At 64.5% G+C, this 14,926-nt stretch overlaps 1 protein-coding gene across 6 annotated transcripts; it reads left to right on the top strand.

Annotated features, from left to right (window-relative positions):
* Positions 1 to 2,648: 2,648 nt before the first annotated feature.
* On the top strand, positions 2,649 to 14,434 carry FBXL16 (F-box and leucine rich repeat protein 16). 6 transcript variants are annotated; one of them, XM_036915747.2, is made up of 7 exons: positions 2,649 to 2,971; positions 10,026 to 10,684; positions 11,091 to 11,165; positions 11,342 to 11,850; positions 12,186 to 12,270; positions 12,609 to 12,672; positions 12,868 to 14,434. In XM_036915747.2, exons 2-7 carry the CDS (start codon positions 10,040 to 10,042, stop codon positions 13,014 to 13,016), a joined length of 1,527 nt encoding a protein of 508 aa, XP_036771642.1. In that variant the 5' UTR covers positions 2,649 to 2,971; positions 10,026 to 10,039; the 3' UTR covers positions 13,017 to 14,434. The 6 variants fall into 6 exon arrangements, with proteins under 6 accessions (XP_036771642.1, XP_036771641.1, XP_036771643.1 ...); XM_036915746.2 differs by having other exon boundaries at positions 10,023 to 10,684; XM_036915748.2 differs by having other exon boundaries at positions 2,649 to 2,976; positions 10,023 to 10,684.
* The last annotated feature ends 492 nt before the right edge of the window (positions 14,435 to 14,926 follow it).

Raw genomic sequence — 14,926 nt, 5'->3', positions numbered from 1 at the left:
TCCACCCCCACCGCACACCTTGCATCTTCTCAAGGAGCCAGAATTGCAGCTGCAGATTGATTTGCAGCTGAGCTAAAAATAACTGCCAGGCTCCAGCCAGGGCCCAGGAAAATATCCCATTGCTAGGAGACAACCGTTACTGGGAAACAGCCATTGCTAGGCGACAGAGTTGCCATGGTGACAGCTGGGCCCTGAGTCATCCTCAACCCTGACCGCTCCACCCCCTGCTCCTGGGGGTTCTGGTTTGGGTCCCAGGAGGAGGAGAGGCAGGGAGTAGAAACCCGAAGGCAGCAGAGAGACCCACTGTCTGCCCTCCACCACCCATGGCCCCCGCGGCCAGCCCAGGCTGTGAGTTCTCAGCCCCGGGAGCACCCTCCCTAGCTGTGGAGTGGCGAGGAGGGGCAAGCACACCTCTGTCCCACATGGGCTCCTCCAGGTGTCGAGGCCCCTGCGTCTGTGTCAGGGTGGGGACAGAGGTGTTGGGGTCAGTGTCCAGTGGTCCTGTGGCTCCACAGCAAGAAACCTCAGAGTTGGCTTGATTGCTTTTGAGCCTGGGTCTCTTGCCACCTGCTCTGTGCTAGTACCGTCCAGGCACCCATTGAACCCCGGACTCATTTCCCAGGAGGGGAAGTGATTTGTGGCCCCACCCAGGAAGGGTGGATTTGGGCCCAGGCGGGTGAGTGTCCCCCAAGGAAAGGCCTGAGGCTGTTCTGTGAGAAGCTGAGGGTTGTTCAGAGTCACTGACCTGGGCCTCAGCACACAAGGGGTGGCCGCCACCGTGTGGGCATCCCCATGCCCAGATGTGACAGTGGTTCCCTCTCAGCTCTGTGAGGCCTCAGGGCAGGCTGTGCCAACAACCTTTGGCCCTCACCCTCTCACAACTCCGGCAGCCTGGACTGCGGAAACTACTCAATGCCCAGGCATCAAGACAAGGGGTGCTCCTGGTGAGGGGCGCTCACAGTGAGGAAGGGGTGCCCTCCAGCCCTGGAGGAAGGCCAGTGTGGCTGAAGCCCCAAGGGCAAGGGGCCAGGCAGAGAGCAAGGCTGTGGGCCAGCAGCCTAGAGACTCGGAGCTCCAGGGGAATGGGGACCATCTGTGCCTTGTAAAGTGATGCCCCTCTGCACCATGGGGAGAACAGGGGGGGACTGGAGGGGAGGCCATGGAGGAGAGAGATGAAGGTGCCAGGCTTGGAGAGGGTGGCAGAGGTGCAGCGGCGTCCACAGGTATTCGGGGCAGGCCTGCGGCACCAGCACCTCCCACCCTCCAGGGCAGGGGCCCTTCTCTGGCCCCTGCGAGGGCGCAGGTCGCTCTCTGCCTGAGACCCTGGCACCTGCCGAGGAGCAAGAGCCTCCCGGGCACGCCCAGCGGTCAAGGCCCCACGGAGGCTGAGCAGGAAAGCCAGCCGTCCAGACCGATACGCGGGGCTGACTGGGTGGGTCCCGGTCTCCCCGAAGGCCTTCGGGCACCCATTCTGCCCGCCAGCGCCAAGCTCCTCCCTTGATCAGCGTCAGCCGGGCGGCAAGACCCCGAGGCTTCGTTGCCAGCCGCGGGGGAGAGCTGTCTTCACTGGGGCCAGGGCAAGCTGGACCCCCCGTGCCCCACGCAGCAGAAACAGCACCCCACCCCCACACCAGCCGGGGCCCACCCAGCCTGGCTCCCCACTCACCCAGCGCCGCTGGGCCCTGCTTCCCGTCAGGACACTGCGAACACCCGCTGGGTTCATGTCTGCTAAGCCTGTCTCTGGGAGGCCTTCGTCTTGGCCCCGAGGCACCTTCCCTGATGCGAAGACCCCCACCCCCACCCCTCTGCCCACCCCTGGTTCCTCTGCCACCTCTGACCCCAGGAAGGGCACCGTTCGCCTCGGCCTGAGCCCGCCGGGAGGCCGGGACAGAGCCCCGCCACCCACCCCACCCTCTCCCACCTCCAGTGCGCTCCAGAGGGAACTTGCCAGGCTCTCTAAGGTCCCGGGACCCTTCACACCCCTTCCCGGATCACTTCGAAAGCCCATTTGAGAGTCGCGCCCGGGGACCCCACCAACGTGGCGGGGTCACCTCCGGGCGGCCTCTCATCGCACTTGTCATCCTGAAGGAATCAGCTGGTCACTTGTTTCTCGGCCCTGTGGGCGTGCGAACGCGTCCCCGCTGAGAGGGGCTCCTGGGCCTGGAACCCAGCAGGGGCTCAGGACACGTGGGCACCGCCCAGGGGGCCCGGCCCCGGCTCCGCAGAGGGGCCGGGCAGGGTGAGGGGCCGACCGTGCTCGCCCCTGCAGGCGAAGGCCGGGGACTGGGACGCGCGGGGTCGGCGCCCATCCCCATCGCACCGCGCAGCCCGGATCCAACCCCGGCACCAGAGGGCTCGGTCCTCTTGGCCCTGCAGGGCTCGGGGTCCCCACCACCGCGTGCAGGCGGGGCCCGCTCCCCGGCCGCGCGCCACCCCCGTGCACCGCCCCTCTCCGCCCCCGCCCGCCCCTCCGCGCGCCCGGGTGGTTATTTTGCGGGCGCCCGCGGCGAGGGGGCGGGGGTGCGTGCGGGCCGGCGCGGGCCCGTGGGCGCGGCGGGCGGGGCGGAGCTGGGCGTCCTCGGCGCCCCCGCCCGGGCTCGCCGACCGGATTGGTTCCCGGCGCCGGGAGCGCGCGAGGGCGCGGCGCGTGAGGCCGGGCGGGGGGCGCGGGGAGGCGGCGCGGGGAGGGAGGAGGCGCCCGCCCGGCTCCCTGCACGGCGGCCGTATTTATCGGGCACCGCCTCACCCTCCCCGGTGGGAGGTTCGGAGCGGCCGATCCTCTCCCGCCGGGGGGCTGCTCTCCGGGCGCCGCCGAGGGGGCGGCCAGGCCGGGGCGCGGGGCGCGGCCGGGCCCTGCCGGCCAGGCCAGCACCTCGGCCTCCTCCCCGCTTCGCCGGCGCCCATGCCGGACTCCCCATGACGGGAGGTCGCCTGGCGGACAGCGTGGCATGAGCCAGGAGCCCGGGCCGAGGTAAGGTGCGTGCGCCGGGCTGGGAACACACCCGGGGCGGGCTGGAGGCCAGGCCACGCCACCGCCACGACGAGGAGGGGGCTCGGGGCCGGGGCTGAGGCTCAGGGTAGCTGCGCCGCCACTCCAGGGGGCTTACAAAAGTGGGGCCCGTTTCCTGGACGCAGCCGCTGGGCCTCTGACTCTGCCAGGCCCTCCCGAAGCCCCTCAACCCGGTTGCTGGCCTAGTCAGGCCCACTCCCTGCTGCAACTGGACCAGGCCTGTGGGTCAGTGCCACCTGACTGAGTCCTTGAAGCAGGATTGCAGGCCCCCCAGCACACCTGGCCAGGTGAGGTCCTGGACCGCCTGCACGCTGGGCTCCCCCGCCCCCCCAGCCCCGTAGGCCCTTGGGCCTATGAGATGGGTGTTAGGTACAGTTACACTCCAGGAGGAGCCATGTGGACAAGTGGCCCCTGGGGGCTGGCCTGTTCCTGACACCTCCTGGGCCTGCATGGTCCTACCACCGGGGGCGGGGGGGGGGGGAGCCAGGGGAAGGTAAGGGGCTGGCCACGTGCCTGGTTCTGGAGGAAGGGTTGGGCCTTGGCCAATACTGGAGGGCCTCAGAAGGGGAAACAGGGCACCCGGAGACTTGCTGGGGAGGGTCTGACCACCTGGGAGTCTGAGTAGGTGGGGAGAGTCCTCTAGTCCCCTTCCCATCACCTGGGAGAGAAGGCCTGGCTGTCGGAGCCCCCCGTGGAGCCCACCGCTCAGTGGCCACTGCTCCAGCTCCTCCCAGCCTCCGCACGGGAAGCCTTCCCTCCTCGAAGAGGGCAGATGGCCGATGGCGCTTCACCTGCCCCCTCCATCAGGCAGGCCCCCCCCACACCCGCTGCCTCCCAGGGCGCCCTGACCAGGGTCAGCTCAGGCCTTCCTGGTGCCAGGTGGGGCACAGGGCCCCTTCTGACAGCCAGCTCCTCTGAGGGTTGCTGTACAGCAGTCTCGGAGCAGAAGGCCTGGGCCGGGCTGGGCCCCTGAGAGGTTTGCGGTCACACAGGCCCAGGTGGAGGCCTGATGGGAGACCCACTGGCCCAGCAGGAGGTGACCACATGGCTGGACCAGGAGCTCTCTGCAGAGGAGGGAAATTCAAGCCCCTGTTGTAAACATGGCAGTGCAGGGAGGGCTGTTCAGGCCCAAGGAGACCCCAGGGCAGAGCTGCCTAGGTGCCGGCCACCTCTGCTACCTGGCTCTCCCCACCTCAACTATCCCTCACCTAGCGTCACTGGACGGGCACCACCTTCTGTTTTATGCCTTCTTCCAGGGCACTTGAGGGAGTCCCACCTCCCATATTGGTCAGAAGGAAACAAGCGTTTCCTGTGGTGGGGGGACCAGGGTCCCCTGAGACCCCTGGGCCCAGGCTCAGGAAGGCTGACCACTGAGACCCAGGGAGACATCTCACTCCAAGGTGGGGGAAGAGGCTCCTTGGCTGGGACCACTCACTGTCTGTGGCCCGTCTCATCATGCAGGGGAGCTCACTGTTGTGTCTGAAGGCTGACATGGGTAGAGGGGAGATGGCCTGCTACCAGTGGCCCAGGCGGAGCCTCAACCAGACCAGCCACAGAGGGAGGGCTCAGGTCACATTTCTCACTTGGCTAGGAAGAGAGAGAGGGTTTGTGGTAGCCTGCCAAAGCAGCAGGCTTGGATGCCCCAGGCCTAAGCACTGGCAGGCTCAGGTCCCTCGGAGCAGAGGGGCCGAGGGGAGGCCTGTTGCCCCCGTCCGTCCCCGCGGTGCCCAGTCCCACGTGAGCTGCCCTGAGTGTGGCCACAGGACTGTCTGCTGGGGCATCACCTTGGGTGTCTTTTCGAGGCCCACGTGCTCCCTTCCCAGAGCCCTGGTGCACAGGTGGGGCAGTCTGCACCCCAGAAGCATCTCTGAGCTGGGGGCGGGAGGGGAGGACCGCTGCAGAGTGGCAGGGATGCAAATGTGCCTGAGTCACGGGCTTGTCATGGAGTTTGTCAGCCCTTGCCTTGTCCCCAGTCCCCAGCTACTCTGGCTGTCACCCCAGCCCCTGGGGCTGCCACTGCAGATCAACCTGATAGGAATTTTTCTGGCTACCCACAACCTTTCCAGCTCCAAGGCCCCCAGCAATCGGGGGCTTCTAGTCCGGGCAGGTTCTGGTAGGACCTGGCCCCCCAGCATCCAGGGTTGGATGCATTACATGGGGGCATCCTGGACGGAGGAGGAGACCTCCAAGCTGGGGACCACGAGGAGTGAGGGGTGTCTGGGGTATGAGCAGTCCAAGAGCATAGTGTGCCGGTGGGGGTCATGCAGCTCGGAAGAACAGGCATGTCGGGGACAATGCTGGGAGGGAACGTCAGTCCAGGGTCCCAGGCGGGGGGGTGGCACAGGGACCCAAAAGCAGAGCAAGGCAGAGCAGGGAGGCCACAAGAGGGGCACCTGGCCAGAGGCAGGTCGGCAGGGGCCTGGGGTTGCCCTCTGGACTGCCATGCCTGGTCTGGGCTGTGGGAGTCAGACAGATGGGGTGGGGGGTCCTGGGGCCAATTCCAAGCTTTGGGCAACTTCTGAAAACTCACTCTCAGCCTTGCTTTCTTCCTTTGTGGTCAGGTAGTGTGTGAAGGGCTCAGACACGCAATGGGGGGCATGGTGCTGGGGAGAACAGGGCAGGACCGCCCTCTGCCCTCCCTCCCAGTGGGCGACTCCTGTCCCTCTCCTCTCAGGCCTGGCCAGATCAGGGGGTGAGGGGTACGGGCAGCCAGCTTCCTTAACGCTGCAGACTCCAAGGTGGGGACCCGGCTGAAAAAAAGCATGTGAGCTGTCCTCTTCGCAAGGGTCCAAATAACTGCGAGGCCCACCCAAGCCTTCTCTCGGGAGCGTCCTCAGAGACTGGCACCAGCCCAGACCCAACCCCAGTGGCCACCCCTGCTGTGGACACTAGCCTCTGTCACAACCAGGATTAACAGACTGGCTGCAGGTCCGCCATCCCACTGGCCCTCATAGTCTGACCCAACCTCCGTCAGGCCTCCGGGGCCCTGGCAGCCAGACCCTTTCTGAGTGACCCTGCTGACTGCATGCCATGTCTCATGCAAACATTCAGCAAGCTCCCAGATGCCACCCAGCCATGGAGCCATCTGTCCTCCAGGAGCCCCTAGCCGCGGGGCAAGGTGGGTGGGTAGCCGGTGGTGACAGCCCCTGGAGATGTTTTCCCAGTGAGGGCGCCCCATGGTGGGAGGCTGGGGTGGTGCTGGCACTCAGGATGCAGCTCACAGGGTTAAGGGACAGAGAGGCCTGCTGATCGGGCAGGGGGACAGTATGTGCCGAGGCAGGGTGTCGGGTGTGGGACAGGGGGTCTGGCTGGACTGTAGGGTCAGGGCTGGGGAGGAGCCAGAGGTGAGGCTGTAAGGTGGGCTTGCTGGGTCTCAGGGCCCAGAGACTTGGCCCATAGAAGAGGCAGTTCCTTTATGGCCACCTGCAGACTGTTGGCCTAGACGCCACCAAGTTCTAGAGTCCTAGGAGCACCCAGGATCCCACCATGCTCCCTAGGAGCGCCCAGGACCCCACCATACTCCCTAGGTGCACCCAGGACCCCACCATGCTTCCTAGGAGCATCCAGGACCCCACCACGCTCCCTAGGAGCACCCAGGACCCCACCATACTCCCTAGGTGCACCCAGGACCCCACCACGCTCCCTAGGAGCACCCAGGACCCCACCATACTCCCTAGGTGCACCCAGGACCCCACCACGCTCCCTAGGTGCACCCAGGACCCCACCACGCTCCCTAGGAGCACCTAGGACCCCACCACGCTCCCTAGGAGCACCCAGACCCCACCATGCTCCCTAGGAGCACCCAGGACCCCACCACGCTCCCTAGGAGCACCCAGGACCCCACCATGCTCCCTAGGAGCACCCAGGACCCCACCACGCTTCCCAGGAGCACCCTGACCCCACCATGCTCCCTAGGTGCACCCAGGACCCCACCATGCTTCCTAGGTGCACCTGGGCCCCCATGCTTCCTGGTGAGTCGGCTGGAACAGCACAGGCCACGGCCGGCTCTCCAAAGTGGCACCTAATCCAGCCCTGGCTCTGGCTGATCAGGACAAGACAGCTAAAGTGGTTGGCACATCTCCTTCCTTCCCCTGGGGTGAGTCCAGGAGTCTCGAGACCCCGACGCCTATCCCAGGAGGGGCCTCCCGAATTCCACCACACACAGAGGCACACCACACCAGGGGCTGAGGCAGGCTTGGCTGTCCTTCTAAGAAGCCTTCTTTCCCGGCAGCTCCTGTGCTTACCCCTAAGGGGGAGGCAGTCCCCAGCGGACTCGCAGCTGCCCCTACCCCGTGCTGGTAGGGAACTCCAGGCAGGTTCTAGGAGGCCCACTGTGTGCAGTGGGGGCCCTCACAGATACCAAGAAGGCTGGGGGCTTGCGGCCTGTCTGGCCAAGGGGGTGGGGCCAGAGCCAAGCAGAGGGGCCCTTTCCCAGCCCCCCAGGGACCTCTTGCCTTGCTGGCAGGAAGACTGTGAGCTCAGCCATCTCCAAAGGCCCTGACCTCAGGGCCGAGGTGCGGCTGTTTCCAGTTTTGAGCTGCTGACTGGGGTATTCTCAGGCTGGGTCAGTGCGAGGCGCTGGAGCAGGACAGTGGGCAGGGCCTCTGGCTGGGGGCGGGGTGGTGAAGAGGGGCAGCCGAGCACCTCCCCCCCCAGGCTACTGAGAGCCGTTCCCTTCTGGCCAACCCTCCCTCCCCCGGGCTTCCTCCCCTCCACTGGCTTGTTTGCACCGCTCGGCCCTGAGGCCTGGAGGGCCGGGATGGGAATGTGCGCGTGTGCAAATGCGCGTTCCGGTGGGGGACGGGAAGGGAGCCCCGCAGATGCCCGGGGCGTCCACGTGCATCCCCCAGCTCAGGCGCTCCACGTGCACACCCATGGCTGAGAGCGTTTTCACCCTAAATCAGCTCTGCGCTTGAGTTATTTCTCCCTGGTACCGCCTCCGCCGCCTCCTCCGGATCTCAGCCGAGCGGGCGGCTTCCCCACTTCCCCCTCCCCGCGCGCGCCGCCAGGGCCCCTCCACGCCGCGCGGCTTTGCTGGACCGCCCCTGCCCCGCCAGCCGCTGTCCGCGGTGGCCGGCGCCTCCTTGCCCCGGGCGCGCGCCGCGCTGCCGGCGCTGTCCATGGTGCTGCGCGCAGTGGGCTGCGCCGAGCGGCTAAGGCCGGCGGGTGGCGCGCCCGGAGTTGTGAAGTCACACGAGGTGTTTAGGCCGCCTCCTTGTACCCAGGAGTGAGGGCTACGTAGGCTCCATCCTGCCCCTCCATGAGGCACCTCTGTCCCACGGTGGTCTCCGCCTCCTGCACTGGCACTAGGGTAGGGCAGCCCTCAGATCAGGCCGCCCCTGCCACTGGGGATGTGCAGTCACTCCTTGGAACCTCAGGTCCCTAATCTGAAAACGGGCCAACAGTAGTGGGCCCACTCGCAACCCCCCACCCCCAGGCGCACACAGGGTGGCGCTGAGGTTGAAATACAGGAGCACCCCAGTGGGCATTCGGCAAACATTGTGATGCGTGTTGCATTTCAGGCAGCGTGAGGCTGCTATTGCCTGGTCATGAGCTGCAGTGAGGGCACTGCTGAGGTGTGGGATCCCCCTCTGGGGGTTGGGTCCAGGTGTACTGCCGGCCTGTGAGTGCATGACTGCAAGGGCAGGAAGGCCTTTGGACCCAAAGTGGGTTGGCAGCCACAAGGGCCATATGAGACCCGTGGTTCCAGCTCAGGTGTGCACCCCCTGCCCAGACGTGGAAGGCATCTTGTCCCGTCCAGGGCTTGAAAGCCAACAGGGGCTGTGGTGCTGGGGAGAGCAGGGCAGGACCATCTGCTTCCCTTTCTCTAGTGACTCCTGTCCCCAGGCCCCTGGGCCAGCTGTGGGGCTCAGAAGCAAGCTCTGCATCACTTCCCAAGTGTCCACTGTGAGCCATGAACTGTGCTTACCCTTTGCACATGGCATCCCGAGGGTGCACAGCGTCACATCCCAGGCTTCAACATGATGAGAGGGAGGCTGGAAGAAGGGCTGTGCTGCCCACACTGCTCGCCAAGGACACGCCAAGGCCACCCAGCCAGGGTGGGGCCGGCTCAGTGGGGGCGTGTGACTGGAGGGGTGAGCGCCTCACCTGGAGTCTGGGGTAGGGCAGATAGGGAGAGATCTGGAAGGTAGAGCAGGCGGTGATGCTGTGAGTGTCCCAGTGCCCTTTGCCACCCATTCATATCCTTGGAGGCCTGAAGGAGGGGAGCTGGGGGTGGTCTCAACCCCACTGTTCAGGGAGCTCCCCACACACAGCCTTCCACAGCCAGCTCAGGTCCAAGCCTCGGCTCTATCACTATGACCTTTGGCAAGCAGTTCACACCACCTTGCCTTGGTCTCTGCCTCCGTGCAACGGGTCACTTCAGCACTGTCCTCAGTGGGTTGGAGGGAGGATCAAAGATGAGTATGTGTCCAGGGCCCACTGTGCTAGCAGCACAGTAAACTCCAGGAAAGACACCTGCCCTTTCTTTGGGTAGATTCTGAGCCATGGAACCTTCTGTGGCCAGAGACTCTCAGGGGCTGGTGTCTGTCTCTGACGGGGTCTGGAACTACTCCAGAGAGCCATGCTAGCATTCCATAGTGGAGGGGCCAGAGACCACAACACCCTCGCCCTCGGTTACCCAGCTCCTGCCCAACAGGCAGGCCTGGCAGGCACTGATCGTGGGCATCAGGGTAATAAAGGTGAAGGAAGCGGTCAGGGGCAAGTGTCTGTCTCTCTCCACCTCTATTCTCCCATCCGTTAAATGGGAACCATAGTGTAGTACCTAGGTGTGGAAAAGCTCTGTGGACAGGTGCAGGTTGAGCTCAGTGCACACAGTAGGTGCTCAGGGAGGGTCACAGCCATGACCAGCCCAGCCCTGCCATCACTGTGCACAGGGAGGGAGATGCCCTTTCTGTCAGGTGGTTCTCAGAGGGACGTGGGAGGGGATGCATGGAGAGAAAACAGCTCTGCCCTAGCAGCAGACTCACTACCCACTCTTGGACCCTGTCAGCAGAGCAAGCGAGGAAGATGTCGAACCCAGGCATCAACGGCGACCCCAAGCCTCCATGCTTACCTCGCAATGGCCTGGTGAAGCTGCCGGGCCAGCCCAATGGCCTGGGCGCAGCCAGCATCACCAAGGGCACGCCAGCTGCCAAGAACCGCCCCTGCCAGCCGCCGCCCCCACCCAGCCTCCCACTGCCCAGCCTGGCTGCCCCGTTGCCCCGGGCTGCGCTGGCCGGGGGTCTGTGCCCACCAGCAGGGCTCCCCCTTGGCGGACCAGCCTCAGCCCCAGTGCCCGGGCCCCAGGCGGAGCGGCCGCCACTGGCCACAGATGAAAAGATCCTCAACGGCCTCTTCTGGTACTTCTCGGCCTGTGAGAAGTGCGTGCTGGCCCAGGTGTGCAAGGCCTGGCGGCGTGTGCTCTACCAGCCCAAGTTCTGGGCAGGCCTCACACCAGTGCTGCATGCCAAGGAGCTCTACAATGTGCTGCCTGGTGGCGAGAAGGAGTTTGTGAACCTGCAGGGCTTCGCTGCGCGTGGCTTTGAGGGTTTCTGCCTGGTGGGCGTCTCTGACCTGGACATCTGCGAGTTCATTGACAACTACGCCCTCTCCAAGAAGGGCGTCAAGGCCATGAGCCTCAAGCGCTCCACCATTACCGACGCTGGCCTGGAGGTGTGCCCTGGAAGGGACAGGGATGGGGGTGCAGGGCCAGGGAGCAGTGACCCGGGAGGGGAAGGGTGGTGTGTGTGTGGTCCCCATAGGCAGCTGGGCACACAAGAAACAAAGTAGCTGAGGGTGGTGTCAGTGCCCCGAGGAGGATCGTGGTTCTGGGGCGGAGGGAAGCAGGACTAGCTAGAGAATTTGGGGGACCTGGTCCAAAATGAAAACTCAGGTCTCGTTCAAAGGTGAGTAAGAATTTCAAGACAGTGACAGCAAAGCAGTCAATCAAGGGTGGGATCCTCCTGAGCAGGGGGCCCAACATGCCTGTGAAGCTGGTCTTGGATGGAGAGGATGCTGGGGGAGGCAGGGCCCCAAGGGCAGGTGTCTGAGGAGCAGCTGTGCATGACCCCTTCCCCAGGACCTGGACTCTCACCATCCAGTCATTAACACCACTGCTCTGACCACCTGCTCCGACCAGGCTGTGGGCTCCCAGGTACCCCTGTGCTGCCACTGAGGTGTGGCACTGAGAAATGCACTCATCATGGCACAGCTTGATGTGTGCTCACCCATGCTACACTCCCTGCCCCCCTCTGAGAGCTCCTTCCATCTTACCGTCCCCACCGGCCCTATAGGGGGGAACATGACCCCACGCTGCCCACCCACCTGCAGGTGATGCTGGAGCAGATGCAGGGTGTAGTGCGCCTGGAGCTGTCTGGCTGCAACGACTTCACGGAGGCGGGGCTGTGGTCCAGCCTGAGCGCCCGCATCACCTCCCTCAGTGTGAGCGACTGCATCAACGTGGCGGACGATGCCATCGCGGCCATCTCTCAGCTGCTGCCCAACCTGGCTGAGCTGAGCTTGCAGGCCTACCACGTGACGGACACAGCGCTGGCCTACTTCACCGCGCGCCAGGGCCACAGCACGCACACGCTGCGCCTGCTCTCCTGCTGGGAGATCACCAACCACGGTGTGGTCAACGTGGTGCACAGCCTACCCAACCTCACTGCACTCAGCCTCTCCGGCTGCTCCAAGGTCACCGATGACGGTGTTGAGCTCGTGGCCGAGAACCTTCGCAAGCTACGCAGCCTTGACCTCTCCTGGTGCCCACGCATTACTGACATGGCGCTTGAGTATGTGGCCTGCGACCTGCACCGCCTGGAGGAGCTTGTACTAGACAGGTGTGTGGATCCCCTGCGCTGGGCCGTGCAGGCCAGCTGGTCCTTCTAAGGCTAGTGAACAGGCCTGTAACTAGGGTCCCGCTGTGGCGAGTGGGGAGCGGGTTGAGGAGCCGACCTCATAAGCCATAAGGAGCCGGGTGGGGCTGAACAGGTGTCCGGCGCACGGGCAATACCACCGAGGGACCGGGGTGGGGCAGAGCCTGGCTGGGGTGGGGCAGTGGAAACAAGCGCTATGGTGGGTAGAACACGCCAGGGGCACCCCGGGAAAAGAGGAGGTTCAGAGCTAAGGGCGGGGTGCTTTAGAGATGGGCAGCTCCCTTCTGTTGCCACCATAGGTGCGTGCGCATCACGGACACTGGCCTCAGCTATTTGTCCACCATGTCGTCCCTCCGCAGCCTCTATCTGCGATGGTGCTGCCAGGTACGGGCTCTCAAAGACTCCGGGGACCGTGAAGGAGGGAGGTGAGGTGGGGGCCCCGGCGAAAGCCCCCGTCCAGATAGTCTGCTGACCTGTTCCCAGTCTGCTCAGACCCCGTAAGGAAGTCTGGCTTCCTCCCACGCCCAGCGGCAGACACAAGCGGAGCACACGGGGTCCCCAGAGCCCCAGAAGGGCTCCTGGCATCGTGGGGAGCCGAGGAACTCCCGTTTTGAACGCCACCCCATGTCCTTTCCGCAGCGCCAGGCCTGTGGCCTGACTGCGCGAGTGGGACTCCGCCAGGGCGCGAGCGGAAATAGTTAACTCGCCCCCCACCCCCGCAGGTGCAGGACTTCGGGCTGAAGCACCTCCTGGCCATGAGGAGTTTGCGTCTCCTGTCCCTGGCAGGTGAGGCCCCCACCGCCCTCCTGGACGCCGAGCACCCGCCCCGCCCCGCCCGACCCCGCCCGCCCCGCGCAGTCCCCTGCGCAGACTCATGCCTGGGACGGACTCCCTGGGTCCCAGGGCCAGGTCAGCGGACCGAGACTCCGGGCCGGCCCCGGCCCCGGCCGCTCAGCCGCTCCCCGCCTCCCGCCCCCGCAGGCTGTCCGCTTCTGACAACCACCGGGCTGTCGGGCCTGGTGCAGCTGCAGGAGCTGGAGGAGCTGGAGCTGACGAACTGCCCCGGGGCCACCCCCGAGCTCTTCAAGTACTTCGCGCAGCACCTGCCCCGCTGCCTCGTCATCGAGTAGCGCGGACTCGGCCCCCTCGGAGGGACCCGCCGCGCTCTGGGCAGGGCCTGCGCACGCACGCACGCACACTCGGGGACTCCGCATGCCCCTCGTGCCCGCACTGCACGCCCGCCCTTCACCGCACCGCAGCCACCTCCATCGTTCGCCCGCCCGCTGGCGGGGCGGTCCTGGGGGGCGTTTTGTTCTCGCCCAACGCCGCCCTTTCCACCTTCCCCGCCACACCCCGCTCTGTGCCCCGCCGTCCCCCCATCCCGGGCAGGGCCCAGGGGGATTGCGGGGAGCTAGGTCTCCCACGATCCAGGGGCCCGGAGGAGCCTCGGGGGCTTCCCGCGTCTTCCACCGCACCGCGCCTGGAGCCCTACAAGGGCCTGAGGGAAAACAGGCCACCGCGAAAGCCATGGCCCTCCGAGGTGCCCGAGTCCCACTCACCCTTCCCCACCTCATGCCAGCCTAACCCAAAACCTCCCTTCTTTCTTGCCACTGTGTAGGACAGTCCCTTGCCCCATCCCCACCCGCAGCCCTATAGGTCCTTGGGTCCTGACCAGGACTAGGGCAGGTTTGGGAGAGGGACAGACTGGCTGACAATGACCTTATCATAATCAACACTAGCCCAGCTGGCTGCAGTTCTCTTCAGGTGGACGCTAGAAAAATGAGTCCCGGCCAAGGCTCAGGGTCATTGCCAGCCATCAATTCCAATCTCCAAGTGGCCAGCACTCCCTTGGCGCCCATTGGCGCTCAGAGCAGGGAGGTACCTTTCCAGCCCCTCACCTTCCCAACTTCCCAAACCTCTGCCTGCCCAGGCTCTGACCGTGTTCTGTCCCATCCCAAGACATTTGGAAGTCCTGGGGAATGCTGGTACATCTTGGCAATTGCTGAGGAGGGGGCTGGGACCCCTTTCCACCCCAGCCTTGAGCTCCAGGAGATAACAGCGCCCACACTCAATCTTAAGACACCCCCCGACCTGGTTGGAAGAGAATGACCAGTTTCTAGAGAGCCAGACAGAGCGAGCGAGAGAGAGCGAGAGAGCGATGCTGTTGAAGCGGAGAAACAGTTCAACAGCCCAAAGATTCCCTGCCCCAGGGGGCAGGCAGGAGACTCCGCGACGAGTGGTCAGGAGTCAGTTTCTACAGCCCCGCCCCCTACAGCTTTCTAGTGGGTGGGGTGGGGGCCGGTGCCGGTTGTCCAAAGTATTAATGCAACTGAAGCTGTGGTACTTTCAACGACTGTAGGAGGGAAAATTAAGGGGAGAGAGGAATACAAACAAAACCAACCCCCAAGTCATTTTCTTATTGTACATAACGACCTCATTCTCCTGTATATGCGGAAGATATAACCTTATATTTGGTAAGTGTTTCTTGTGCTATTTTATCACGTGACCTGTTTATAAAAATATATATTAAAAAAGTTGTAAAAATACACGTCTGAGTTGTTTTGAGGTCATTGAACCATGGCAGGGGAAGGTTTACGTATCCTGGGTGGCCCAAGTCTCCGGATTGTTGAGCAGCTCTCAGCTCATCAGACTTACTGGTTCTTTCAACAAACGAGTAGAGGCCGATACCACTGAGCCAGAATGGAAACCCAGCAGGGACCGACACAGAAGCTTCCTAGCCTCTCACTGCTTAAGGGCGAACAGACACTAGTCAGTACACATAATACTCCCTCCAAAATATCACCTGGGCTGAGGCCTGTAAGGCGAGTATGGCACTTTCGATGGCCGTGAGGCCGGAAAGAGCTCAGCGGGCTGCAAGAGCGCCAGGCGCGACGCGCTCCAAGGGCCGCGGAGAACGGTGCCTGGTGCCGCGTCGGGTGGCCTGGACGGAGGCCCAGGATGGCGTGAGGAGGGGAGAGCGGAGGGACTCGATGCCCGGACCTCTGACGAACCTTGGGGGACCTATAAGCACTGGCGTTAA

Source organism: Manis pentadactyla, chromosome 10, assembly GCF_030020395.1.
Source record: "Manis pentadactyla isolate mManPen7 chromosome 10, mManPen7.hap1, whole genome shotgun sequence".
NCBI lineage: Eukaryota > Metazoa > Chordata > Mammalia > Pholidota > Manidae > Manis > Manis pentadactyla.
This window is presented reverse-complemented; position numbering and strand designations above follow the sequence as displayed.

Excerpts from the sequence above, each read along its gene's own strand:
- FBXL16 (XM_057487758.1), top strand. The coding sequence starts at position 8,925 with ATGAACTGTGCTTACCCTTTGCACATGGCATCCCGAGGGTGCACAGCG. Across the intron at positions 10,685-11,090 it reads TTACCGACGCTGGCCTGGAG|GACCTGGACTCTCACCATCC; the intron begins GTGTGCCCTGGA and ends CCCCTTCCCCAG. Across the intron at positions 12,271-12,608 it reads ATCTGCGATGGTGCTGCCAG|GTGCAGGACTTCGGGCTGAA; the intron begins GTACGGGCTCTC and ends CCACCCCCGCAG.